This window comes from Ictidomys tridecemlineatus, chromosome 2 (genome assembly GCF_052094955.1).
Source record: "Ictidomys tridecemlineatus isolate mIctTri1 chromosome 2, mIctTri1.hap1, whole genome shotgun sequence".
In the NCBI taxonomy this organism is placed as follows: domain Eukaryota; kingdom Metazoa; phylum Chordata; class Mammalia; order Rodentia; family Sciuridae; genus Ictidomys; species Ictidomys tridecemlineatus.
In genome coordinates this window covers 90,065,911-90,093,831 of record NC_135478.1, presented here as the reverse complement: position 1 = coordinate 90,093,831, position 27,921 = coordinate 90,065,911, and the positions used below count along the sequence as shown (strand labels likewise).

Sequence of the window (27,921 nt, the reverse complement as noted above, 5' to 3'; positions counted from 1 at the left end):
ACTAAAAAATGAATATTAAAATTCTCTCTCCCTCTCTCTTTTAAAAAAAAAAAAAAGAAAGCATATTTAGAAACTTGGATTTGTATCTTTGCCTCGACTAGCAATATGCAGTAAGATCCTCTTGCCATGCCAGACAGTAGCAGCAAGCGCAGCTCCCTAGCAGCCCTGAAATCACCAAGGGGAGCAACTAGCCCTCTACAGTGTTCAGTGTAGATAAGCAGTGATGGTAGGTGAGGTATGTTACTTCCAACTTAAGATGGGTTATGAGACACCATAAGCCCAGGGGCACTATAGAGCAACATCTACACTTTAATTAGTGGTCCCATTTCTGGTAATTTTCAGGTAAGTCAAGGATATATATACATTGTGGCATTGTTTGTAATAGTAAAAGATAAGAAGTGGAAATTCTTAAAAAAAAAAAAGTGGTACATGCAGCCAATGCAATACCATGTAGCTGAGAATAGGGACACTTTCCTTGTGTGCTGTGACAAAATGATCCCCCCACCATTATTGCATAAAAAAGCAAGAGGTCTTCAGGAAGGGGACGTGGGGACTTGATAGCTGCGTTCAGAGACTCCCATTCCAGATGATCTCTACAGCTGATAACAAATCCGATTTCCTCTTCCCCTCGGGCATACATAGTACTCATTTGCCAGAACTCATTCGGAGGCCGTGGGCTTGCCTCTGACATGCAGCCAGTGCAGCTGGCTGAACCACAGAAACCCCCATGTGCCAACTTCAATGCTTTCCCCCTCTGGCTTGAATGGAATGGGTGACTTTGTCAATCCCATGTTAAAATGAAATCACACAAAGAAAGGGACTTGGGTCCCTGAGTTCCTGCCTGAAGTTCCTCCACCTGTGAGGAGCAATTTGAGCAGGGACTTGATTACCTTCAGTCACTAGAACTGCGGGGTTTCTCTCTTACAGAAGCTCTGTGACAATATCCTTTTGCTATCAGTTAGCTCTTGAAAACAAAGCAAAACAAAAATTATACCCACATGTTCTGTCAGCCCTTGTATCAACATTTGTGCCTGGTACTTGATAAGGGAGCCTCCACCAACGGCTAGGATGTCAGTTCCAGGAGCTCAAACATCACTTAGCTCCCTGGACACTTGTTGCCTAGATGTGCCCCTTTCCTGGGCTTCTCTGTGTGTCAAGACAGTTCTCTTTACATAGCTCACTGAGCCACATCTTCAGCCCTATTTTGTAGAGACAGGATTTCACCGACTTGCTTAGCAGTGAAGGTTGGCTTTGAACTCGGGAACCTCATTGTCTCACCCCATTTTCTCAGCTTCTGGAGCCACTGGGATTACAGGTATACAAGCTGGACATTTCCTTGGGCTTTTGCTGACATGGATCTGGTTGAACTACACACATTTGACCCTTCCAAGCCAATGTCCTCTCATTCCTTCCTGCATCCCCAGTGTCCAGTTCCCTGATATCTGTGAAATAAACACATTTGCAAAATCCTTACTAGGGTGTAGTCGGTTCTCCACGGATGAGCAACCAACAGAAGCAGAAGAAAAGTCACCCAGTTCTGAGCACCGGCCTCCCTGCTCTGGCTCTGCCCACTTCTCTCACTTCACTCCCCATCATTTTCCCCTTGTTCCATTTCCCCCCCCTTTTTTTTTTTTTGGTACTGGGGATTGAACTCGGGGGCCATATCCCCTGATATTTTGTATTTTATTTAGAGACAGGTTCTCACTGAGTTGCTTAGGGCCTCGATAAATTGCTAAGGCTTTGAACTCCTGATCCTCCTGTCTACCCTCCTGGCTGGGATTACAGGCACAGGCCACCTCGCCAGGCCTGGGCTCGGGTTTTTTGCACTTCTCCAACGCATGGCATGTCGGGGTGGTCCCCTGTGAAGGCCCCTGCACTTGTGTTGCTGAGTTGCTCTTTCTTAGACCTTTATAAGACTCACTACTGCTCCCCACTCAGGTCCCACCTGTCACTTTCTGGCTATGTATTTAAAAGCAGTAATCTCTGCCCTCACCCTCTCTTCACCTGGTTCATCTTCTCCATCGCCCTTGTCACTGTCTGAAATGACCTCGTGTTTGAGTTTGCGGCTGGTTTCTCCCTCTCAGAGTCAGCTCCAGGAAGTCAGGGTCGCTCTGGTTCAGGCTTGTACACAGTTAGGGGTCTGGGCACATTTAGGGGTTGAACCAATGCGTGCTGAATTCGCGAGGTCCGGTCCTTCTCCACATGCGGCGAGTCACGAGGGAGGCAGAGACGCGTGGGGGACGCGGCCTGGCAGCCCACCTCTCCCAGCCAGCCCTCCAGGGTAGGCTGTTCCGGGCCGGAGGGTGGGCGTGGCGGGTTCGCCCCTGCGTCCTGCCCCGCGCCTGCCCATTGGTGGCCCTGCGGGGCGGGGCCGGTGGGGTGCTGTGGCCCAGCAGCGGGTGCCGGGCGCCGCGTACCCGAGTCCGCGCGCCGCTAGCCGCTCGCTCGCCGCCGTCCTTCAGCTGCAGCATGTTGCGCGCCGCCGCCGGCCTCGGGCCCCGTCTGGGCTGTCGCCTGCTCTCGGCAGCCGCCACCCACGCGGTGCCGGCCCCCAACCAGCAGCCTGAGGTCTTCTACAACCAGGTGAGCCCCCTGCTTTGTTCTCCGCAGCCCCCTTGGCGGGACGGGGCGGGACCGGGCGGGACGGAGCTGGCCGGCTAGGAAGGCCCCGTGCTGCGGGGGCCTCAGCTTACCATTGAGGACCCGAGGGGTTCGCTGGGGTTGATCTTTACACCCACCTTCCCCTCTCCGTCCTGAGAGCCTTTGGGCCCCTTCGCTGACTCTGACAGTCAGTCCCATTATCTCGCTGCAAATGGGCCCCCAGTCCGGCTTCTTCCAGCCACGGTCGGCTCTCCGGCGCCAGCTCCCGGCGTTCGGTTCTTCCACGGATGGCCCTCGGCTTTCGGGCCTCTTAGTCGCCGCTGTGTCTGCGCAGGGTCTCCAACGTCATCCACCCGGAAGACACGTCCTCTTGAGCCCAGGTTTGCAGGAATTTTTGCCCTTTCCCTGGTCATCTCTTTTAACTCTTGACTCAGGCCTCATCCAAGGAAGTTCAAAAGGAAAAGCTGGGAGAAGAGAAGTGGTCGTCCCTCCAAGGGACTGGAGACCAGGAGGGGCTTTCCTGGATGAAACCGGTTCCCAGTGGGCGCTTTCTTGCCCACCCAGGACTAAAAAAAAATTTTTTTTTTGATCCTTGAGTCTGGATGAAGTGCCAAATGCACGCAGAGGGGTATTGGTTATGGAAGAGTTCTTTTTGATTGTGCAACAAGTGCTGGTTGACGGGCCCCCTCTGAGCTTAGATTTCTTTTGCAAAATGGGAAGGCAGTCAGGGGCTAAGGTGTCTTTCAACACAGGGCGGAGCTTGTGTGGGCACTGGGTAGGTAATAACAACCCTGGTCCTCCGTGTGCAACCTGGCACCTGCCAGCCTTCTTAGCCTTTACATTTTGCCTTTAATCCTTAGAACAGCCTTATGAGGTTAGTACTGTAATTATCTCCATTTTAAGTTGAAGAGACTGAGTCACAAAAAGGTTTAGTGACTTTCTTAAAGACCTAAGTCAGTGGCAATAGTTCACATCTACCCCCTCCCCCCAAGAGTAAGCCCCTAACTGGAACATTCTATGGTGTGTCACAACACTGGGTGGGAATAGAGAGACCTCTGATCCTCTGATGATTGCTGTAGGGCAGGCTTCTTGTCTGTCTCAGAGCAGGGTAAAGGGACATCAGTGTGATTTTAAAGAATGTTACAAAGGGTCATTTGCAAGGGAATAAAAACATAAAATGTATTTTGCATAACAAGCCAAAAATGCAGGGGCTGTTGCTCCCTTGGCAGGCTGCTTAGGGGAGAAACATGCTTGGAAGACTTGAACCTCAAAAAAAAAATCAAGCAGAATTGTCCTCCAGGTGGAGCATCCCAAGCCCTTGATCTGATTAAGTTCTTCATCCTCTGTGTTCACATGGAGGATAGGGGTGGGAGTCCTAATGTGCCCCTTCAGTTGGTAGAAATCACAAGCCCTTCAGATTTAGTCTAGGGGTGTAGGTTGGGGGAGTGCAGTGAATTCTCCCTATGGCTGCTTTTCTTTACCAGATTTTTTTTTTTTTTTGAGATCACAAAAGTGGCATATGCTCACTTACAAAGATATAGACAGTACCAACTTAAAGTTCCCTGGAGACCCTGTCACACTCCCGCCACACACTCCCACCAAGAAGTGCACAGTCTCTCTCTCTCTCTCTCTCTCTCTCTCTCTCTCTCTCTCTCAGAGAGCGCTAGCGCCAGTGTGAGAGCACAAGCTATCACTTTCTTTCTGAAACTCTGTCTCAATGAACGAGGTACCTGGATTATCTTCTTGAGTCACATTTAGATCTTATTTAATGCTTCTGAGGACACAAAGTGTAGCATTGTTCTGGAGTATCTTCTTTTTTTTAAATTTTAATATTTATTTTTTTAGTTTTCGGCGGACACTACATCTTTCTTTGTATGTGGTGCTGAGTCTTGAGTCACATTCAGATCTTATTTAATGCTTCTGAGGACACAAAGTGTAGCATTGTTCTGAAACCGGCTCCTGCAGAAGCTACACTTAGCAGGTTGTGCTGTTAACTCATTGCAAACCCTGCAGGCAAGAATGTCAAGGTCTCTTACCTGTGGCTCTGGTGCAATCTGGATCATTTTCTTGGACATTTCCCCTGGGGGATTATTGGTGCCTTGAAGTTCAGTGGAGTCAGTACCAAAAAGGAGCTTCCGGGGTGGCTTTGAAGTTGCTTCTGCAGGTGCTGGGCTTGCTTCCCAAGGTCATTTGGGAGTTGTGGGCACCAGGGGGAAGATTACTCATCATGGTTTTGGGGTCTCACCTGGATTTGGGGGAGCTCTATCTATTGCCTTGTTACAAAGATAACAAGGATAGGTCTTTCCATCTGACCCGCAGAGGTTGAGTGAAGTAGTTTCTTCTACTTTCTATTGTCCTCTTGCCTCTTGTTGTGAGTGGGTAAACTTCTTGGGTGGGTGAGGAAGATTTTAGATACTTCTTCCCCTAGGAGGATCCCATGCGTGGAGCTTCCAAATGAGCAGCACTTCTTACCCCTGTTGGTTTCAGGGACTCACCTCTGTTAAGAAGACTGGCTTGCATTTTTCATTTTTTTATTCTCCCTGACTTGGACAATAGTTAAGATCTGGGAGGACAACAGTGTGCCAAAGGCATGTGCTTTGATGCTCCTGATTGGGGCCATATTTCATCTTCACCATAACCAGTTCACATTTATTGACACTGATCGTGGAGAACGTGAGACACCGTGTGACGTTCTGGACTTGGGCTGCCTGCCACACACTAGTTGATGAGACCTTCAGGGGAGGTTCACTTATTCAACAGACACTTCCTGAGCAGCCCCCAGACCCAGTGAACAAAATAGAAGAATACTTGGGGACAGACAGATACATCAGTGAAATGCAGTGTGGCATAGATGGTTTGTTCAGTGGAGAAGAAGAAAGCAAGGAAGAGAGGAGGTGTGTGCAGGAGTGGGTGAACCTCAGTGCCATATCTGTAAAATGGGGTGAAAATCTCATTGTATATCGTTGGGTGTCTGTGAGGATGAAATGGCATCGTCCTTAGGCAGCCCTAGGCAGTGTGCTGATGACATGTTTATTGTAGCATTGAGTAAGAACTGGGTTAACAGTGCTGCTGTTGATTTGCACTGTAATGTTGATAAGACACCATTTTATGAGTGTTGCTGTATCTGCAGTGTGTTTCCATAAGGGGTAAACTAGGCTGCGGTAAAATTGAATGGGAGTTCGTGGTGCACTAAATTTCTATCTCTATTCTTAGCCTCTTGACCACAACTCTCAGAAATGAAAGAGAAAACTGATGAAAAGGGAATTTATAAAGGATTGCTCCCTATACAGTTTTCTGATTACCACAGTGGAACCTCCTCAGTATAAAAAGTGAAACATTAAGGAAGTCTGCAAGGTGGAAGTTCACTGGAAATACACACATGCACCGGAGGGAAGTTCACTGCAACACAGGTTATATTAGCAACAAATTAAGAAATAATCCCCATTAACTCTTTAAAGAGATAGATGGACGATCTCTGTTAAAGTCTACAGAAAAGAACAATACCAGGAATGTAGCAGTTACAAAGAATTAGCTGGGCAAGGTACATGGCACACACCTATAATCCCAGTGGTTTAGGAGGCTGAGGCAGGAGGATCTCAAGTTTAAAGCCAGTGTCAGCAACAATGAAGCACTAAGCAACAATTGAGACCCTGTCTCTAAATAAAATACAAAAAGGGCTGGGGATGTGGCTCAGTAGTTGAGTGACCCTGAGTTCAATCCCTGGTACCAGAAAAAAAAAGAAAAAAGAAAAAAAGAATTAGCTGGATCAGTATGAATAATGGATCTTAGAAATAATGTTTTAAGGGGGAAAATTGTCCAACATGCTGCACAATAGGAAACCATTTAAAATCACACTGAACAAAACATGTTTTTTTTTTCTTTTTTTTTTTTTTTTGCGTAGTACTGAGGATTTAACAGGGCTTCCCATACTGGCAGGTGCTCTACCACTGAGCTATATTCCTAGCTCCACTAAACAAAACTTTATTGAATATCACTAGTCCTATCTCTCTATACAATATATAAGAATGAAAATCCTCTGTAGGGGTGGTGACTGGCTGGGCATGCAAGGAAGGTAGGGAATGTGCCTGTCGGTGATGAGGAAAGGGGACTTTGGCTGTAAGTGTTTTAGTGTAAAACTAAATATGCTGTGGGCAAATGTTAAAGAAAAAATATTTTTAAAAATGGACCTCTGCTGTCTCATCAGTGCAGCTAACCACTTGGAGTGGGGCTTGATTTTTCATGTTTTCCTGGGAGTTTTTAAAAGAATGAGCCAAAACCTCTCAGGTGAAGCAGTAACTTCTGCTGAGCATCCAAGGGACCGATATCCCTCCATTGCACTGGTTATTGCCTGGTTAGGAGTTTCAAGGGCCTCTGTAGAAACAGATTTAGGCATCCAGTGAACCCAAGGGTTTCCCCGAGTCCCCGTTGGTTATTTCTGCTTCTGATAATAGTTTCTTATCAGGGCCCACAAATGGCCTTCAGTGTTTCCTGCCTGCCCAGAATCCCAGGACACTTGATGGGTGGCTGGGCAGTAATAATGTTTGTGGTATTGAAGTGGACCTGAGGCCAGGATATGTGTGTTATGGACATGCCTATGTATTCCCTGATCCAATAATTAAGATTATTTATCATCTGTTATCCCTCAGGCCTTGTACTGAGGGCTTTTACCTACATTTCCACCTTTTATTCCACCTGTGACTCTGAAAGCCAGGTATTGTCATTGTCCCCATCTCAGAGATGAGAAAACTGAGTTTTAGGGAGGTCAAGTTCACATTACCTATAAATTTGAAACTGGGCTTCAAACTCGACTCTGCCCAGCTGGGACATGCCCTTAGTCACATGCTGTGCTGCTCCTGACCAGACCCTCTCGTTAGACAAAGATATAAATATTTAAGGAATGATCGGGTTGAACATTTGAAATCAGGAAAGAGGAGTCATATCTGTGCTGTTCATGTTTGTATTCCTGGCACCATGCTCCACTCTAGGCTTGGCTTCAGTAAATATTTGATGAATGCATAATGGTTGCCGCTTATCAAACAATGTTTACAGTTTTGCATTGCAGGAGCCAGGGAAAGAGTTGCTTAATGGGAACCCAACATCTCCACTCAGAGGACTTTATTGTGGGAGGCCAGACCGGAGGATCAAAAATTTGAGGTCAGCCTGGGCAAATTATTGAGACCCTGTCTCAAAGTAAAAATAATTAAAAAGGACTGGGGATGTAGCTCAGTGGTAGAGCACCCATGGGTTCAACTCCTAGTACTTCCAAAAAAGGAAAGAAAGGGCTGGGGATGTGGCTCAAGCGGTAGCACACTCGCCTGGCATGCGTGCGGCCCAGGTTCGATCCTCAGCACCAGTTTTGTGTCCCCCGAAAACTAAAAAAATAAATATTAAAATTCTAAAAAAAAAGGAAAGAAGGGGGGGGGAAGCTCTTAATGCCAAATATTTGGGAATTTACACGTGGAGGAATGGGAATGGGAAACTAGGCAGGGACAGTGATCACACTAGGATGAAGGTTGCCAACTCATAAGCACATGGACAAGATTCCACAGTAGAATTAACCCTCCTGCCCTGGGGGTGGTGAAATCCCAGGAGTGCAAAACCATTAGTGTGGACCTTCGAGGCATGCCGTGTTTGTCTTGAACTTTACCCTTGGAATCTCTCAGTACAAATCTGCTTTCCACTGGGTTAGTTACGTGACTGCCACCTGTGCTGAAAACCACACAGCATTTGCTCACTTACTCTTAGGAAAATAAGGTATTCCAGGGACATGGATTTCCAACATAACATCCTGAATTCTTCCATGTGTAAAGCTTGAGCTGAATTTTCTCCAGAAAGTGCTTTTTTTCCTGAAATCCCAGCTGCTAAACATAATTTAACTTTTTATTGGCAACCTGGAGCAGATTATGACAGCCATGGTCCTGGGATGTGGAAGCAGCAGCCAGGGTTCATTCTCTTCTGCCTTGGTCAGGCCTCTGTCCTTAGAGTCCAGCCATCCTGCTTCTGGCCTTGCTGACTTCCCCAGCTCCTAAGTCCCCCCCACCACCACCATTGCCATCTGGTTGGTCTCCATTTGCAGTTTGTAATCTAATCTGCTGGGTTTGGAAAACAAGAAATCTAATCCAGCAAGGGATCTGTGTTATCCTCAAACTCAGCACTTCTAATTTTTACACAGTCGCCTGCCTCAGGTTGACCAAAACGCACGTAAATGGATATTGGCAATGGCAGCATCAGTGGAATAGAGCGATGGTCCTGAAAGTTCGCGCACAGGAAATGGTTAAGTCAGGGAAATGGTTGTCTACTGTGATTCCAGCTGTATTGAGGAGCCTGTTACTCAAAATAACTGCAGCAGATCTGTCTGTGCAGTAACGTCCAAGAGCAAGTGTTACTGAGAAAAGCAAGTTACAGTAGAGTTAGTTGTCCCTTAGCAGGGACGCTGTGGTGCCTGCTCTGGTGCCTCTGGCCTCTCAGCCCTGGGACACATTCAGTGGAATCGGGAGCCCCCCCTCCTACACATAGTCTGCTGCCATGTGGCCCTTTCAGTTCCTCCTGTCCCCAGTCTGTGGAGCCTGCTCCTGGAGCTGCGTCCTCTGGTCACCCGCAGCCTGTTCTGGGCACTTGTCACTTGGTTCCACTGCCTCCCTCCCTGTCGGGACTTTGCAGTTTTGCCCTGTGCCTGGCATGGCGATGGCTCTCAGTTAAAACTTGTCAAATCCAGCTTTTATAAAACAGAGGGAGAAGTTCTTAGGAAAATGTGGACAAGTTAGAGTATGGTGGTGGAAATGCTTGGTGGGTTTTGCCAGTGGTCCAGATGCAAAATGTCAACTCCTGACCTGGGTCTGCTGCTTCACACTGTAAAAAGGAAGTATGAGCCCAGAGGACCAGCCCCACCCCACACCCCAAGAGGATGGCTGAACTTAGCTTGTTGTGTAAGTTGGGCTGGAGCCAGGAGGTTTTAGAGCTTTTGGCCTGGACTCTGCCCATGTGTTTTTTTCAGGCTTCTATGAAACTCTCCTCGTTTGGGGCAGAGCTTTGGCCAAGATGCTCAGTGTGAGAAAGCTCCTGCATGGCCCCTCCCAGCCACTAGGTCTGGCAGTAGAAGAAGGGAAGTGGGAACTCCGAACTCCAGGTGCCACTGGGCCGAGAAGGAAGGATAAACTGTGGAAAATCCAGCCTGATTCACTTACCAAGAGTGACACAGCAAATTCAGGGCTTAGAAAGGCCAGGGTGTGACCCTTTCAGGGCCCTAATCTACATCAGAAGGAAGGGGTGGGGTCTGGTGTCCAGCCAGACTGGCCTACCTTTCCCTTTCTTTCTTCCTTATCTTCACAAAATAACAATGAAAACATTTTCTTAGGACAGACTAATTTAGTGTGCTATTGTGCTGACCTAGCCCTTGCTCCTAAGGACCTCTAGCCTGAGGTGGTTCTGCCAGGTGGGAGTGGCACCTGTTGTCATACTGAATCCTCCCACCAGCCCCCAGAGGCACTGGATGAAGCCTCTTGGAGGTGAAGGGTTTGTCTGGGGTCTCAATCTGTGAGGTGTGGAGTCAGGATTTACACTCCAGTGACATCTTCCTGCAGTGGGTGTGTGTTCAAGGACAGATAACTCTAGGTAATCTTGTTCCCCACCCCCAGGTTAGGGAAGGGGAGAGGGGGGGAAAAAGAAAAGAAAACCACATTCTTTTTAAAATAAGTAGGGAGGGCTATATTCAAAAGGTAAAGTGAACCAAGGTTACAAAAATGCAAACAATTCTTGCTCTCAGGGTGTCTGTGCAGAGGCTGCCACCTGATGAGCAGCTCAAAAACTCTAGTTGTTTCCATGATGTGCAGGTGGTTGGGCAGATGTCCTCCTTAGGGGGAGGGAGAGAGGGCAGGTAGAGGCAGTTCAAGACCAACCTGCTCACTCTGCCAGCCTCTCCTGACCTGTGTCCCCCTAACCCCACTCTCTCCAGTGTTTTGCTGTCTAGCAGGTGGCGAGAGGCTGGGGGCAGAGCCTGCTCTGAACAGCTGAAAGTGGTAACAGAAGCTCAGCAGCCCAGCTGCCTGTCCTGCTTCGACAAGCCCTCTTCTTTTAGCTTGAACCCTCTGGCAGCTCCCAGAGCTTTCCTGGTAAATGTCCTTTACATTTACCAGAAGGATGCCGATTCTCAGAGAGGAGGAGTGTCCCAGGATTCCCACCTGGGTGTGGCAGAGCTGACTTGAGTTGTGCTGTGTGGCGGTTCAGGGGTCTGCCTGGCTTTGAGCCAGAGACCATTTTGCCACGTCCACACCTCCTGCTGGGCACTATCACCTCTGCAGGAAGAAATGTGGGTGTCTTTTCCCTAAAGCTTATGTCCGCCCACTGAAGCCACACAAACACAGTTCCCAAGTCTGGCTCATGTTCACTCATGTTCTCCTGCTGGTGGCCAAGAGCTTGCCTTGTGGGTGTGCAGCTCTACATGGTGCTACATGGCGCACTTACTCCTTGCTGGGCTTGGTGCAAACCCCCTGATCCCAGGCAGACCTCTTTCTGAAGCAAGTTGTACAGTGATCCTACTCTACAGATGAGAAAAGAAGGCTAAGAGGGGAAGGCCTGGCCCCTGCTGACAAACTAGGAGGAAAAGAGTCCTGTTCATCCAGACTCTCGCCCTGAACCACTGAGATGCGCTACCCTCCCCAGACCCTGGTGCAAGCCAGACGCCGGGCTTTGCTTGGTGGCTTGGTCTTAGATATGATCACAGTCAGGTCCAGAGTAGCTGAAGATGACTCCCTGGGGTCCCAGGCCAGAACTGGTCATGCTGGGCAATTGGGGCCAAAGAGACCCCTAGTAGAAAGCCTGGCCCTGTGATTGACTTGGACCAACAGAATTTGGGGCAGAAATGAGACAAGGTGACTTATGAAGCTTGGTTTTAGGAAGCCTTTCAGTTTTCACCTGAGCCATTTGGAATACTCCCTGGGGCCACCAGTGCCATGAAGAAGTCAGACTCTCCTGAACCCGCCATGCAGTCAGGAAGCCCAAGCAGCCGTAAGGTGCTATGACTATGGCCCCAGCTGCCCTGAGACTGCAACCACAGGCACAAGCCCTGCCCAGCTGAGTCCAATCAATGGGCACCACTCTGAGACATGAAAAGGCCTTCTTGAGCCACCCAGTTTTGGGGTTCTTTGTTATAGAGCAATAGAAAATGGAACATGAGGAACATTCTGTTCATTTTGCAAAGATACCAAGACCCTGAAAGGTCAAATGACTTACCCAAGGTCACTTGGCAGAGTGGGCATTCCAGCTTAGACCCTCCTAGACTTGTGCTTTCAACCTTCAGGCTACCACACTCCAGAGCTGATCCACAGTTCTTCATATTTGTGCTTTTGGAATATGTATCTCACAGGTGGGTGGTGCTGGGTCGAAAGCTAGTTCTGAGAACTTCTTTCCTTCTTTTGTAGATCTTCATAAACAATGAGTGGCATGATGCTGTCAGCAAGAAAACATTCCCCACTGTCAACCCATCCACTGGAGAGGTCATCTGTCAGGTAGCAGAAGGGAACAAGGTAAGAACTGGTGACTTATCATTAGGCAGGGATGGGGATTTTTTATGTATGTTTTTATGTGGAGGAAATTTTACCATGCAGTGTCAATGCATAACCTAAAAAAGCCAATTAAAAATTTTGAGTAAATGAAACAACAGAATTTCTTTCCTGCAGATGTAGGTGCTAGATTGTATCTGGGTTTGATACTCCATGGAGCATGGAACTGTAGATTTGGAAGGGAATTCAACGAACACTTAATCCAGTGTCTCTTTTCTGGACCTGGAAGGTGGAGGTCGGAGGAGGGAGATGCATGATAGATATAGATAGCATCTTGCTGGGTAGAAATTAGGCTTCCTGAGATACCCTTTGGTGTCAGTTTGAATTTTATATACTGGTAGAAACTTAAAAAGTAATAGCATTTCAAATTAAAAAATTAGAACCTTAGTAAAGTTTTTTTTTTTTTTAATAGAAAAGGCATTAAAAATAATTCAAGAATGCCTCAGTCCTCTGCTTTAGGACAATACTTTATATAAGAGCTGCCTCTTTTGCCGAAAGCAAATGGTATTTTTCTGGTTTATAGGATCATTTGATAGTATATGAGTTTAATATAAATGAAAACTCTGCTTCTTGCCTCCTGATGCACATCTTGCTATATGAGATGTGAATTTTCCTGCTTCTCCAAGGAGGGGGAAGCTGGCAAGCTTGCATTTCTTCGAGAATGCTACGTTTTGCTGGCTTCTTAGGAAGTGGGGAAAGTGGTCAAACTCTAAGCACTGACCCCTAGGTGCCTTTCCATCTGAAACTCTTTTGGGGGATTTTAAAATGAAAAGCTGGAACGCTCAGGATTCTCATTTTCACCATGACCTCTGGCAAGAGAGAGAAGGGTGTGTGCTTCAGCCCTGTCGCTGAGGTCTGGAGCTCATCAGAGGGAGCTCTGGTGCTGGCCTGGGCAGTCCTACTGGCCCTGGGGCTGTGCTTGGCTGTGGGCGAGCAGCATTTGGAGGAGATCATGCTGAGAAGGCCTGAGCCGTCTTGGTGGGTGTTCTGCAGGAAGACGTGGACAAAGCAGTTAAGGCTGCCCGGGCCGCGTTCCAGCTGGGCTCGCCCTGGCGCCGCATGGATGCCTCTGACAGGGGCCGGCTGCTCTACCGTCTGGCTGATCTGATCGAGAGGGACCGGACCTACCTGGCGGTGAGTCCCCAGCCTGCTTGCCCTCATTTCCCACATAGTGATGGGTCTCATAGCAACTAGTGAACATCCAGGGCCCACACCGCTGACATGTAATCCATCAGAATGGCACAGGATGGACACCTTTGGGGTATGTCCCACACCGGCCAGTGGAGCCTCTGTGTCACCTCGATGCAGTGGGTTTGGCCAAAAACGGTGAGAGGAGAGGAGGGAGCATTGTCAGAGAGGCCTTCCCAGGAGAGACCCTCAGGAGGGGAACTTCTCCCTCTGCCCCTTTCATGGTAGGTCCTCTCCCTGGCTGCCAGAGCTAGAAGACATCAGGAAGCCATCCCCTCCCCTCTCCAATCCATTCCACACACAGGAGCCAGAGTGAACCTTCCAGAAGGCACGTTGTACCATGGCGATCTTCAGCCTTATGGCCACATGCGTCCCTAGCATGTCCTCAGTGTGGTCCGTGAGACCGTGCCGGTCTGGCTCCCCCTCCCAGCTCATGCTGACTGCCTGTCCCAGGCTCTGCCCTGGCTCAGCCTTCGCTCCTTTGAGCAGCAGAGCCTCTGCACACACTGCCCTCACCAACCCCACTGGCCCTGTTGCCCAGGTGCCTCCTGCACAGCCTTCAGGGTTAAATCTGAGGTGGGTGTTTCTCAGACCAAGGCAGACAGTCTGGTCTTCTCCTTCTTAGGAGACTCGTGTGATGGATGCTTTGTGTCACGACTCACTGTCTCTGCTCTGTAAGACCCATGCTCACTTCTGTGTACCCAGCACTTGGATCTGGCAGAGGGCAGAAGCTTAAAAAAAAAAAGAAATCTTATGAAATGAATCAGTGAGAGGTGGTGCCTCACCCCTTCTGTCCCGCTTCCTCCTCCTCCCTCCTAGGGAAGGTTAGGGCCATGATTCAGAAATGCCCTTGACAGTCAGTGCCAAAGGGGACTCTTACCCTTGGTGTCCAGAGTCCTTGTCAGTCCAGGCCTCAGTGCCATGTGTCCACGTATGTGCCTCTTGTTGTTTCTGCATCATCTTTGCATTTGCTGACCTTGATCTCCTTTCAGGCCTTGGAGACCCTGGACAATGGCAAGCCCTATGTCATCTCCTACCTAGTGGATTTGGACATGGTCTTGAAATGTCTCCGGTATGGTCTTAGGTTCCCTATTCTTTCTTTTGATTGTGCCAGAGGGGAGGGAGAAATGTTGGGAGGCAGAAACAGAATTATAATAATTCAAAGGGACAAAGGGACCACAGGATTTGGAGAAGTCCACTCCATTTACTGAGTAAATTTCTCATTTATCAAAAATTATAAACTGGGGCTGGGGTTGTGGCTCAGTGGTAGAGCACTTGCCTAGCACATGAGAGGGACTGGGTTTGATCCTCAGCACCACATTAAAAAAAAAAAAAAACCTGCAAACTTCCAGATGGGCAAGGTGACACAGGCCTGTAATCTCAGCGGAGGCCGAGGCAGGAGGATCGTAAGTTCAAAGCCAGCTTCAGCAAAAGTGAGGCACTAAGCAACTCAGTGAGACCCTGTCTCTAAATAAAATACAAAATAGGGTTGGGGATGTGGCTCAGTGGTTGAGTGCCCCTGAGTTTAATCCCTGGTACCAAATATATATATATATATATATAGTAACTTAATCACAAATGCTTCTTCTTGAGTCACTTTTGGCAATTTATGTGTTACCTGGAATTTCCCCACTTTATTTGGGTTATCTGGTGTATTGCTGTATAGTTGAGTTGTTCATGGTTGGGTCTTACAAGCCTTTCTATCTCTTTAAGGTCAATAGTAATGTTTCCGCTTTCATTTCTGATTTTTAGTTATTTGTGTCTTCTCTCTCTCATTCCAGTCAAAATCTTGTCTTATTTTGTTGATTCTGTTGTTTTTCCATTCTCTATTTCATCTCTCTGCTATAGTTTTTGTGATTTCCTGCCTTTTGCTAGCTCTGGGTTTAATTTAATCATAGACATCTTAATGAGCAAGGAATAAGAGCTTTATTAGAATGCTTGGAGTTGCAAGTAACAGAAAGTCCAGCAGCCCAAACTAGATAACAGAGATCCCACCAAGCCTCAAATCCCAAGTGCCCTGCTGCCCTGTGACACATGGATAGAGGCGGTGGGGAGGCAGCAGTGCCAGAAGAGTCAGGGTTGCTTAACCAGGGCCTTCATGCCTCCCAGGGCACAGTGAGAAATTCCAGGGACATTTATGGTGGCCACAACTGCAGAGGAGGGGATGTTGCTGTCTTCCCACAGTGTAAAGACAACCCCCATAGCAAAGAATTTTCTAGTCCTAAATGTCAGTGCCATGGCTGAGAAACTCATGCTGCAAGAACCCCTGGAGGGCAGCCTTGGGCAGAGCCACGCTCCCTCCTGAGCTTCAGTATTATTCCTCTGTGCTGATTACCTGAGGTGTGCAAAACAGATGCACTGTAGACCATGTTACCTAGATGCAGGAGGAAGGAGGCAGGGAGGCTGGGGCTTGCATAGATTGGCAACTCCTGGCCATTTTTCTCCCTTGAATCACAAACCCGTGTTCTAACCTAGGTCAGCATTGGTTTTAGGTCCATGTTGACAGGGGTGAGGATGTGGCTCAGCGGTCAAGTCCCTTCAAAAATCTTCCTCCCCCAAACTTTATCTTTCCTGTATCTTCTGTGTTTCTTTCTTACCACATAACCATTAGGTACTGTGAGTACATACCTGGTTTTCCACCAACTCTAATTTGCTGTGCTTTTCTGTCACTTGTGTTGCTGTGGTCAGGATAACGAACTTTACAAGGTGTGCGCCCAGCTGGTGATTTCTGTTTTCCTGTGACCATCCAGTCTTAGGAAGTGCTGGCCATTGGAAGCACCTACCCCTTTCCACCAGATCAGATCTATGGTTCTCTGACACTTTCTATGGTGCTGGGACTGGTAACAATAGTCATATTTTAATAAATATGGACGTTAATTTAAAATACTGTTTCCTCCGAGAGCTAGATCAAGTGGTTTGGAAGGGGGACCCTGGAATTTGACTTTTTACTCCAAGCACCCCAGTTGATTCTGAGGCTTCGAGGTCACTGATGTAGCATGAGTCACAGTGTTTCTGGGAATCAACCACATGCAAGGGCGGGTATTAAAAGAGCACAGGGGTCCCTGACATTGCTTAGAACTTGGGTTTTTCTTTGCTTAAAGGTATTATGCTGGCTGGGCTGATAAGTACCATGGGAAAACCATTCCCATGGATGGCGACTTCTTCAGCTACACCCGCCACGAGCCCGTAGGGGTGTGCGGGCAGATCATTCCTGTGAGTGTCAGCCCCTCCAGAGGTCATCAGGAGGGTGGAGTGTGGCAGTCCAGCAGCCTGGACCAGGCTTGTTGCAAAGGGGGAGGTTCTGCGGGTGGCCTTGGATGATGGCTGAGAACATGGGCTTTCACAAGCCAACTGGACCTTGGGCAAGTCACTTACTCCCGGGCCTCAGTTTTGTCATCTGAATGTGGGAATTAACCTCGCTTCTGCTCAGGGAGGCATGGTGCCAGGTACGTGACAGTGCCGGTCACCTGCCTCGCTCATCCATCTCCATCTTGGGGTGGGGGTGGGGTGGCGTGTTCAGCCACCTGGTGAGGCTCTCTGAGGGGAGCTGTGTTTCCGGTGGCTGTTGTGTCCTGCAGTGGAATTTCCCACTCCTGATGCAAGCGTGGAAACTGGGCCCAGCCCTGGCGACTGGAAATGTGGTTGTGATGAAGGTTGCGGAGCAGACTCCACTCACCGCCCTCTACGTGGCCAACTTGATCAAGGAGGTTCGCTTCTTGTTCCCAGCTGGACCCCTCACTGCCCTTGTGTGGATTTGCCATCATCACCGTGACTAACCCCAAGGGGCTTCATGTCCAGATCCCCTGTGAAGAATGAAAGTCATCATTCTAAGTGAATTATCAATTGTCCACTCAGTAACTTAGAATTCCCACACAGTGCCCCATGCTTCTGAGCACATGGGTCCCCAGCAAACTGTCTCGGCCTCTCTGGGAAGGACTCTTGGGGCAGGAGGACGATTCCTGGTTTCCTCTGATTTTTGCCCACAGGCCGGCTTCCCCCCTGGTGTGGTCAACATTGTTCCTGGATTTGGCCCCACAGCTGGGGCTGCCATCGCCTCCCATGAGGATGTGGACAAAGTGGCATTCACAGGGTCCACTGAGGTAAGGCGTCCTTGGGAACTCATGTTTGTAGTGTGGTTAGCTCAAGCTCCCACTGTCCTCAAAGGCTACTGCATTGAAGAGGAGCTCCTTGGGAGCGTGTCAGGTTCTGCTCCCAGGACTTGCCTCTGAGCAACTCAGGCAAAGCCCACATGTGGCAGGAGTCACAGAGCAGGGCTGAGCCAGCTGTGGCCTGATGGCTCTCCAGATGCTGCTCGCAGGGGCCAGCATCCCATGTGGAACAGGGAGGTCTGGCTGGCTGCATAAAGCTCAGAGCTGAGGCCCAAGCACCTTGGCCTTGGCAGGCTCCTTGGGCAGCAAGGAGCCCCCGTGGGCTTCCGGAAGCTCCCATCCTGGCCTCACTCTCGAGACTCGGGTGGTTCACTGAATGTCCGTGAGCTCTGCTCAGTTCCTCTGAGGTGAGGGGTGGTGTCTGTGTGGAACTGACAGCATAGGCAGTGTAGTGGGTACATGGTGGCCCTCTGCATCACATTCCTGTTTCTTCTCTTTTTTGTGGCACTTTTGTGATTGAACTTGGGGCAGTCTGTAACTGAACCACAGCCCTGGACACTTTTACTTTTTATTTTGAGACAGAGCCTGGCTAGGTTTCCCAGGCTGGCCAGGCACGTGCGATCCTCTGCCTCCTGAGTCACTGGGGTCCCTGGCCTGCGTCCCTGTGCCTGGCCTCACAGTTCTTACTTGCTGTGTAACCTCAGGCAGGTCACTTAGCAGCCTCAAGCCTGTGTTTCCCTTCTGTAAAGTCGTTTTACAACCCACACCCTCACGGGGGTGGAATGCAGGTGGACGAGATAAAGCTTTTGACTGCGTGGCCCAGACCATGTGCTCCGAAGAGTGGGTAAGGGAGTGGACGGGGCATTGCTGGGCTGCTCTGTGCCACACACGAGGCGGACAAAGACTAGATCTGGAGATTCCTCAACATGGTCTCCAGGAAAGCAGTCAAGTTTACCTTCTGAGGTCAGCTGTTTCCTACCCCAAAATCTCAGCTGTCTTCATCGCATGACTCCCCAGAGGATCAATAAATAGGGGAACGGTGGTGCTCTTCAAAGATTTCACTATGACACACACCTTCAAACATTCAGCCTGCGGGTAGTGATGTGGTGCCGGAGGGCAGAGAGGTGTCCACGTTACTGAGTTGGGGATACTTCCTGACCCATTGCTGAAAGGCTCTACCGAGAGTCCAGAGAGGGTGGTCTCCTGATGGGGAGATGCCCATCTACCCAAGAAGTAAGCACAGGGCTGCCTTATGCCAGGTTCTGGGAGTGTAGAGTTGAGAGGCACCCTGTCCTTGTCCTCATGGAATGTACAGACAGCATGCTGGGGATGACATTCCAGGCACCACAGCAAGGAGGCTGGGGAGTGGGTCTGAACCCAAGTGTGGGTCCTGATCCCACATTTACAAGCTGTGTGACTCTGGGCACATGACTTGGCCACTCTGAGCCCCGGCTATGGTGTTTCTAAATCAAGGGAAGAGTTGCACCTGCCCCAGGCCGTTATGAGGGTGGGATTTAACGCATAGGCAGCAATGGTAGTGCAGGCACATGGCTGTCATCATTGTAGTCTAGGTGCTTGGGCTGGGCAGCCAGGGAGTGGAGTCTCTGTTCTGTCTGTAGAGAACAATTGGCTCTGTTGGGGGCCCTCTGTTCTGTCTGTAGAGAGTATTTGGCTCTGTTTTCCCCTCTGAGGGCTTGCCTCTGTCCTGTGTGCCCCACAGGTTGGCCACCTCATCCAGGTGGCTGCGGGGAAGAGCAACCTTAAGAGAGTGACCCTGGAGCTGGGGGGAAAGAGCCCCAACATCATCATGTCAGATGCTGACAGTAAGTTGTGGGAGTCGGTGATGGAGGCGGCTGCTGGCTCCTGTGGTCCTTGGCCTCCACAGGGCTGGCTCTGGGACTCTCGCCTCTCTCCTCCTGGCTCTGTGGTCTGACAGGCTGAGTCCGAGTTGCCCCCTGTGCACACATGCTCTTGGACAGGCCACTCTGCCTCCCCACGTCCTTCCTCCCTTTGGAGCTTTCTCTTCCTGTCTGTCCTTCCGTCTGGTCCCTGCGCATTGTGAAAGTTGAGATGGCTCTGACTGCTCCTACCCAGGCTCTGGTACCCTGCAGGTGCCAGCCCTGGTGGTGGCATGAGTGGGTTGGGTGGGTTGGTAGTGCTGGGGCCAGGGTCATGCTCCCCTCATGGTCGCCTTTCCTCTGTCCCCTCCCTGCAGTGGACTGGGCAGTGGAACAGGCCCACTTTGCCCTGTTCTTCAACCAGGGCCAGTGCTGTTGCGCCGGTTCCCGGACCTTCGTGCAGGAGGACATTTACACAGAGTTCTTGGAGCGCAGCGTGGCCCGGGCCAAGTCTCGGGTGGTGGGGAACCCTTTTGACAACCGAACGGAGCAGGGGCCACAGGTAAGTCAGGCAGCTTCAGGGTGAGCCTGGGTGGAGCTAATTTGGAGACATAAAGGGCCCAGGCTCAGAGTCAGGTGGAACCGGGTCCAAGTCTCACCTCATGCCCCACTGCAGTGAACACAAGACCCCACCTGCCATCTCTTCCCCTCAGTTTTCAGGTTTGTGGAGCTGAGTCGGGGAGCCATACCCACATCTGAGGAGAGACTGACTGTTCTCACCATGGAACAGGGTTATGAGCCCGACTTCTCCCCCTAACCTGCCATACTGGCGATTGAACCCAGGGACACTCTACCATTGAGCCACGTCCCTAGAACTTTTTATTTCATGGTCTCCCTAAGTTGCTTAGGGCCTCAATAAGTTGCCGAGCCTGGCCTTGAACTTGCAATCCCCTGCCTCAGCCTCCTGTGTCCTTGGACTTACAGGAGTGCACCACCACACCTGGCTTCTCTTTTTACTAGCTTTTTGAAGCTATCATTCATATACCATAGACCATAAAAAGCACCATTTTAGTTATACAGTTCATTGGTTTACATATATCACAAGGTGGTGCAGCCATCACCACTAACTCCAGAATATATTCATTACCTCTAAATAAGTCCTATGCTCATTAGCAGCCATTCCTGATTCCTCCCTCCCTCAGGCCCTGGCAGCCACCAGGACTTGTTTACAAAGGTGTTTTGCATAGGTGAAGTTATGCAGGGGGTGGTCCTCTGTGACAGGCCTCCTCCACTCAGCATGTTTTCAGGTTTGTGGTGTCATGGCTTGTGTCACAGTTTCATTCCTGCTCATGGCTGGTCTGTGTTCCATGAGGGGTGTAGGCCACGCTTTGTCTCTCCATCCTTAGTTGATAGACTGGTGGGTTGTTTCCAGCTTTTGGTTATTGAATAGTACTGCTGGAAACCCAGCATCCCTTTTTCTTGAATTTTATTTGTAGTTAATTATTAAGGTAATGCAACCTGGTATAAACATTTAATTTTTAAAAAGTGTTTTTAGTAAAAAAAAACTAAGATGCCCTCTGTTTCTGTTCTCCATAGGTGAACACACACACACACACACACACACACACAGTAGTTCGCTGTACATTTCACAAAACAAGGATTATGTAGTTTATATTGTCCACAAACTTTCACCTGTCTGTACAGAATATCTTGGGCTATCTCAGTGTCATACATAACATGGGCATAACATAATTATTTAACCATACTCTCTACTGATGTATACTTAAAATTATCTCTGTATTTTACCGTTACAGAATGCTCCCCAGTGAATATCCTCATTTAGTTTTCTATGCCTGTATAGAATAAATTCCTGAAAGTTAAATAGCTATGTCAAAGAGGATGAGCATGATTTTTTCATAAATTTTTTTTTTAGTTGTAGATGGACACATGACTTTATTTTATTGATTTATTTTTATTCGGTGCTGAGGATCGAACCTAGTGCCTCACATGTGCTAGGTAAGCACTCTACTACTGAGCTACAACCCCAGCCCGAGCATATGATTTTTAATCAATATTAATAAACTACTGGTCCTAAGAGCTGTGCCATTTATAATCTTAACCATGTATGGAACACAGCTTCATTGTCAACATATCTTATTCTTTTATTTTTTTCTTGGTGCTGGAGATTGAACCTAGGGACTTGTCCATGCCAAGCACATGTTCTACCTCCGAGCTGAACTCCAAGCCCTTGTGTTTTCTTATTATTTAAAATATTTGTTGGGGCTGGAGTTGTGGCTCAGTGGTAGAGCGCTCACCTAGCATGTGTGAAGCCCTGGATTTGATCCTCAGCACCACATAAAAATAAAATAAAGGTGTGTCCAATTAAAAACAAAAAAAAATTTTTTTAAATAAATAAAATAAAAATATTTGTTGATCTCATAGCTGAAAAAAACAAGGGGTTTGATACTCATTTCTTTGATGGCTAATGAAATCAAACTCTCTTTTGTTCCATGTTTCTTGGTCCTGGGTGTTTCCTCTTCCAACCTGGCTTATTCAAGACCTGGGTCCATTTTCTAGTTGTCTTCGTGGTTCTCAGCCTGAAACCTAGGAGTGGTCTGAATGTAACTTCTCCATCACGCTGGGCTCCTTCCCCCACAGGTGGATGAAACTCAGTTCAAGAAGATCCTTGGCTATATCCAGTCAGGGAAGCAAGAAGGGGCGAAGCTGCTGTGTGGTGGGGAGGCCGCCGCCGAGCGCGGCTACTTCATTCAGCCCACAGTGTTTGGAGATGTGCAGGATGGCATGACCATTGCAAAGGAAGAGGTTAGAAGCTGGGGCAGGTGCTCTGGGGGATGCTCTGGGGAGGAGGAGGGGTGGGTGGTTTGGTCTGGTATCTTGACATTATGACCCATCCACTGGCTTTGGGCTAGCCCTGAACCTGGAATGAATTATTTATAATTTGCATGCGTTATTGTCACTCTCCAAGGAAGGACTTTGGCTGGGCTGTGCTTATACCAGGACTCCATCTCCCCTTCCCTGTTTCTACCTACTAAGAAAATACTGTCCTTCCCCAGCACAGCCTACAGGCCTTTGTGTCCTGGCAGTGACGTCATCTGGCCCTGCACATGGCCTTGATAGAAGCAGAATGTTGGGTTATACCCAGGGGCTGACTCCCCACCTGACGAGATAAGTGAACTCAGGACAGCTCCTTTAACTCAATCACACGTTCATTTCACACATTCTTGATGGACGCCCACTGTGTGCTGGGCTCCCTGTAGACCGTAGAGACACCTGCCTCTGGCCTTGTGGCACTCACACGGTCCCATTTCTCCAGCCCTTGAATTAAGGCCTTCCATATGCAGCCCTATGTGGGGAACCATGGTGCTGTGCCCATTTGGGTGTAAGTCAAAAGAAAATAATATTAAAATGCAAAGCCAGGGTAAGAAGGTCCAGAGGAGTTCTGCCTTTTCTCCCATCATGACTATTTTGATGCTTTTCTTACAAATTCTCAATTTCCTGGAAGGGCAGTATCTGAAGCTTGGGAGGCCCTAACTCGCAGTCCTACCCCAAACATGAGAGTGCCTGGCCGTCTTCTCCCACCTCCATCTTTACACCCCCTCTTCCTGAGACCAGCCATGTCTTCAAGGAGCTCTGGTCCCTTTTAGTGGAAAATGGGATTCGGTGAGGAAGGACTTCAGCTGGGCTGTGCTTATACCAGGATTCCATCTCCCCTCTCTGCTTCTCGCCAGTTAGTCCCCTTGGGAGTCCCGCCCTCCTGTTGTGCCCAGTGATTACATTTTAATTGGTGGGTTCTGTGGGCACCTGATGACATTATGATCAGTTACAATCTGTTCTCCTCAGTGGTCTCCCCTGCAAGGGCCTGAGAGCAGTGTCACCCCACGTGCACTGTGTACCCCTAATTTTTAGGTCGTGGTTCTAAACATCCCACTCCAAGCAAAGAAACCAGAGTTCTTTGAAGAAATAGCCCATTCTGGGAAGAGGACAGAGGAAGTGAGGTAAACCTGGGGTATCTTGAGAGCAGAGTAAGATGCTGTGTGAAAAGCACAGGGCACCAGGAGGTGACCAGCCTGAGAGCCACCTCCACTTTGTGTTTCTTGACCTCGGACGTTGCCATCTTGATCTAGAACTGTTGGGTTATGGCTGGTAGCTTGGTGGCTTCTGGTATCACGCGCTCAGGCCTGTGACACTGGAGGGCATATGCTTTTTGTTTGCCCCACCCTCCACTTTGCTCTCTCTTTCCCAGATCTTTGGGCCTGTGATGCAGATCCTAAAGTTCAAAACCATAGAGGAAGTAGTTGGGAGAGCCAACAATTCCAAGTATGGGCTGGCTGCAGCTGTCTTCACAAAAGATCTGGACAAGGCCAATTACCTGTCCCAAGCCCTTCAGGCTGGCACCGTGTGGTAAGAGCTTCTCATCAGTTCCCACAACCCAGCAAGATTCCCCAAAGCCAGCGTCTGCTGGTATCCCAGAATTTGGTGTGTTGGCCTGTTTTTCCTGGGCCAGGGCATGGTGTAACCAGCTGGTAGATTTTCACTACTTCCCCTTGAGGAGAGTACACTTCTTTGCAGTGTAGATGCCTCTGCAGCTCTCCCTGGGCACACAGATGGACAACTAAGTCTCCCTCCCTAGCTGTGACAAGGGCAGAAAACCAGAGTCAAGAGTATGCCCAATTGGAATTCTGATCTTAAAAACTTAGCACTTTGACACTCACTAGCATGGCTGTAATTAAAAAAAAAAAAAAGAAATCAATATTGGTGAGGACGTGGAGAAATTGGAACCTTCCTCCACAGCCGGTAGGAGTGGAAAACAGACAGTTATTGTGGAGAACAATCTGGCACTTCCTCAAAAAGTTCAGCGTAAGAGTCACCATGTGGTCCAGTAATTCCACTTCTAGGTACATCCCAAGATAAACAAAACATATTTGCACAGAAATGTCCACACAGATGTGCACAGCAACAGCATTCATAACAGCTAAAAGGTGGAAACAGCCTCACAGTCTGCCAGTGGGTGAGAGGCCAAACAAAATGTGCTTTATCCTTAAGTGGAATATGATTTAGCCATGAAAAGGAATCAAGTCCTGAAGTCCTAGCATGATGAGCCTGGAAAACCCAGTGCTTAGTAAAGAGAGCCGGACCCAGGTGGTGCAACTGGCCTGATTCTGTTTATATAAACTATTCAGATGAGGCCAGAAAAGTATAGCAGTGGTCAGCAGGGGCTGGAGGAGGGAATGGAGATGGCTGTCTATCGGGCACAGATCGTCTTCTTCTTCTTTTAAAAAATATTTCTTAGTTGTAGTTGGACACAATATCTTTATTTTGTTTATTTATTTTTATGTGGTGTTGAGGATCAAACCCAGTGCCTCACACGTGTGAGGCAAGTGCTCCACTGCTGAGCCCTAGCCCCAGGCACAGGTCTTCTTTTGCAGGTAACAGACATATTCTGAAGTCAGGCAGTGGTGATAGTGGCACACCACTGGGAATGCAGTAATACCTTAACATGGTGCGTTTAAAGTTCAATCAAAACTTAATGAATTTTGAAGTTGGAAATGAGAAAGAAGTAGGCCTACCAACTAATGAGCCAAAATGAGTGATCCAAATTGAAAGCTATCACAGGGAGTACTGTTACTGACATCTACCTGTGGCGGCACTAGGAAGGACGAGGGTGACTTGAGGCCCTGGCTCGTGTGGCCTCCTCTGCAACCGGTTGTTACCGTAGTCCCTTCCATTTTCCCTCAATAAGCTGTCAGAGCCATGTGGGGAGCCCCTTGGAGGAACACACAGGTTGAAGTCTGCATTCTCTTTTCAAATTATAGGGTCAACTGCTATGATGTGTTTGGGGCCCAGTCTCCGTTTGGCGGCTACAAGATGTCAGGCAGTGGCCGGGAACTGGGCGAGTATGGCCTGCAGGCGTACACTGAAGTGAAGACCGTGAGTGTCCAGCCCACTGTGCTTGGTCTCTCCTTCCGGCAGGGGGTTGGGAGGGTCAGCTCTTATTACTTGTTTCTCACTTTAAACCAGAGAAGAAGTAAAGACCCAGCCTCTAGGGTCTTGACCCTCCAGGCTTACAGGGTCATTCCCTGGGCTTTGTTTATTCTCCAGGGGCTTGACAGCCTGAGCAGGGAGGGCCCCCGTAGGCTGAAGCAACAAAGAGAGTCTCCTAGGAGGAATGGGCTGGCTGGGAGGCACTAGATGTCAAGGGCCATGCCGTATCTGCTGACCATCCCTCAACAGGAACATAGCCGGAGGAGCTAGTCAGAAATGCGCAGGAAGTTCTAGCATCATGAACATCCATCACACCATTACCTCTAGGAGAAAAATTCAAAATGTAACCTAAATGTCCCAAAACCATGGGTCACTCCAGTCATGCTTAGAAATGTCCCTGCAGCCGGGCGTAGTGGCACACGCCTATAATCCAGAGGCCTGGGAGGCTGAGGCAGGAGGATTGCCAGTTCAAAGCCAGCCTCAGCAACGGCAAGGCACTCAGTGAGACCCTCTCTCTAAATAGGGCTGGGGATGTGGCTCAGTGGTTGAGTGCCCCTGAATTCAATCCCCAGTACTAAAAAAAAGTCTCTGCAGAACATTAGGTACCCAAAACGCCCACCTTTCAAAGTAAGGAAAGCAGAACACAATGTTACCTACCCTGTATAAGCCCAATTTTAGAGCAGTATGTACATGTTGGCAAATAATCAAATGCATTAATTTATAAATATAAAAAGACAAATAAATACACTAAACTGTTCCCCTCTATAGTGAACACTAGTTACACAGTCTAACCAGGAAGCACATTCACACAGGATACATAGAGAAAAAGGAAATGGGCAGAACTGAGCTTTTCTTGGAACGGAAAAGAGAAGGCTCAGGGCAGCCACCAGGGGCAGGTGAGAAAAAAAAGCCATCAGGGGCATCCTTCCATTCAGACAGCACCAAGCCTGAACCAGAGACCAAGAGACCACCTGTGTTCTTGAAAAGCCTACTAGAATAAAATGAATATGTTCACTGGCTTATTGTGAAAATTTTCCAATACATGCAAGTGTAGGTATAACAGTGTGAGGAGCCCCTGTGTCCCCATCATATAGGTGTGATGGATCGGCACACGGCCCATCTTGCTGTGTGCCACACACTATACCCTCATCAAGTTCCAGGGTACGTGCTTCCTACAGGTTGCACGTGGTCAGCAGAACAGCCATGTGCGCAAGAAGTTTGCCTTAGATTTTGAAGACGACATTGCGTAGGGAGATCCAGATTCAGATAATGGAGAGTCATCAGTCTTGGGATGTGGGTAGTGCTAAGGAGGAGGCAGACAAGACGCCTAGGTGACAAGTGGTATTTAAGCTGATGGAAGGATGATCGGGAGTGGAGTAGGTACAGGGAGGAAGGCAAGGACATTCTAGACAGAGGCCATGGTTTGTGGGAAAGCTTTGGGAGCAAGGAATAAAGGGCTCTTCTACGACCTTGCTGGTGGTAAAAGATCACCAGCAGGAAGATTGCGTGGGGCCAGGCGATGTGGAGCTGTGTTGCCTTGATGTGGGGTTTAGTCTTACAAGAGCCATGAGGGGCTCAGGGGGCAGTTCACTGATAGAGCACTTGCTTCGCGCGTGTCAGGAAGTGTGAGGAACCAGCATCTTCTGTATTCCTCTCACAGGTCACAGTCAAAGTTCCTCAGAAGAACTCATAAAGAACCATCCAGCTTCCTTCCTCATTCAGTGCCGGAGTCCCAAGTTCAGCAAGATTTCCAAGAACGACCTTTGCACATGAAAGGCTCAAAGGAGAAATCCCTCCCACAAAGTCTTTGGGGTCAAGAAAGTCCCAGAATTAGAACTGATAAACAGGGTGGGCTGGTGGGGCGAAGCACATGTGGAAAGCCTTTTTTTTTAAAACTGCAACAGTCCTGCTGGCTGTCAGGGAGATTTCTTTAAAAACAGGTTCCTAGATTTTTTTCTTCTCTCTGCTGCACTTCTGTAACTTGCCTTTATTGGGGAAGAAAAAGCCAACTGCTAGTGCCCTGCTTTGTATCCTGGACTAAAACTCATTAAAATCTGAGCTGCTCTCAGCTCCGGGCTTCTTCCTCCATCTGTCTAACCCAGGGAGGTGCCGCCAGGCTGAATGGCATGTGCCTGCTGTTGGCATGTCACCTTGTGTCTCATGGCTCTCCATCCATGAGTGAATGGCTTTGGCTTCACACATTCAATTCACAAATACATCTGGCCTGTCTATCTGGGGCGGGTCCTGAGGCAGGTCCTGAACCAGGCACTAGGGGGACACAACCCCCACAGGAGTCATAGCCCCTGCCCCTAGAGAGGAGGATGGTCCTCCAGGAGAGAGGTGTCAAATGTCTGAGGTGTGTTCTATCTTCAAAGTTCACAAACTTGGGCTGGAGATATAGCTCAGTTGGTAGAGTGCTTATCTCGCATGTACAAGGCCCTGGGTTCAACCCCCAGCACCACATACAAAAAAAAGTTTACAGTCTTGGTCAGACCAAATGACACAGTTGTGCTGGCCAGTTTCACAGGAGATTGGCAAGCCAGATGCCCGTATACTTCAGTTAAGTGAGATTCAGGAGCCAGACACTCAAGTGTCCTGTCCAGCACCTAGTCTTCCTTTAGTCCT

General features: G+C 48.8%; 1 protein-coding gene and 1 long non-coding RNA gene across 10 annotated transcripts in view; one reads left to right on the top strand and one right to left on the bottom strand.

Annotated features, from left to right (window-relative positions):
* LOC144375234 (uncharacterized) overlaps window positions 1-12,022 on the bottom strand; it is a 30,456-nt gene extending 18,434 nt beyond the window's left edge. For 2 of the 6 annotated variants that reach the window (XR_013434800.1, XR_013434805.1), the window contains exons 1-2: window positions 2,005-2,336; window positions 999-1,442 (exon numbers count right to left, since the gene is read on the bottom strand). This is a non-coding gene — a long non-coding RNA (uncharacterized LOC144375234). Of the gene's footprint in view, window positions 1-998; window positions 1,443-1,993; window positions 2,337-11,829 lie in introns of those variants that run through there. The other 4 variants (XR_013434802.1, XR_013434806.1, XR_013434803.1 and 1 more) reach the window with 4 other exon arrangements.
* Window positions 2,447-27,364, top strand: Aldh2 (aldehyde dehydrogenase 2 family member). Of its 4 annotated transcripts, XM_005329628.5 has the most exons (13): window positions 2,447-2,583; window positions 12,018-12,122; window positions 13,152-13,292; window positions 14,339-14,418; window positions 16,448-16,559; window positions 16,925-17,053; window positions 17,333-17,446; window positions 19,176-19,278; window positions 19,671-19,855; window positions 21,952-22,116; window positions 23,558-23,715; window positions 25,128-25,242; window positions 26,957-27,364. In XM_005329628.5, exons 1-13 carry the CDS (start codon window positions 2,470-2,472, stop codon window positions 26,987-26,989), a joined length of 1,554 nt encoding a protein of 517 aa, XP_005329685.2. In that variant the 5' UTR covers window positions 2,447-2,469; the 3' UTR covers window positions 26,990-27,364. The 4 variants fall into 4 exon arrangements, 2 of the variants coding, with proteins under 2 accessions (XP_005329685.2, XP_077895259.1); XR_013434799.1 differs by lacking the exons at window positions 25,128-25,242; window positions 26,957-27,364 and adding an exon at window positions 22,368-22,974 and having other exon boundaries at window positions 23,221-23,597; XR_013434798.1 differs by lacking the exons at window positions 25,128-25,242; window positions 26,957-27,364 and adding an exon at window positions 22,368-23,041 and having other exon boundaries at window positions 23,221-23,597.
* Window positions 27,365-27,921: the final 557 nt, after the last annotated feature.

Coding starts and splice junctions, on each gene's coding strand:
- Aldh2 (XM_005329628.5), top strand. CDS start 2,470: ATGTTGCGCGCCGCCGCCGGCCTCGGGCCCCGTCTGGGCTGTCGCCTG. Junction 12,123..13,151: donor AGGTAGCAGAAGGGAACAAG/GTAAGAACTGGT, acceptor GGTGTTCTGCAG/GAAGACGTGGACAAAGCAGT. Junction 13,293..14,338: donor GGGACCGGACCTACCTGGCG/GTGAGTCCCCAG, acceptor ATCTCCTTTCAG/GCCTTGGAGACCCTGGACAA.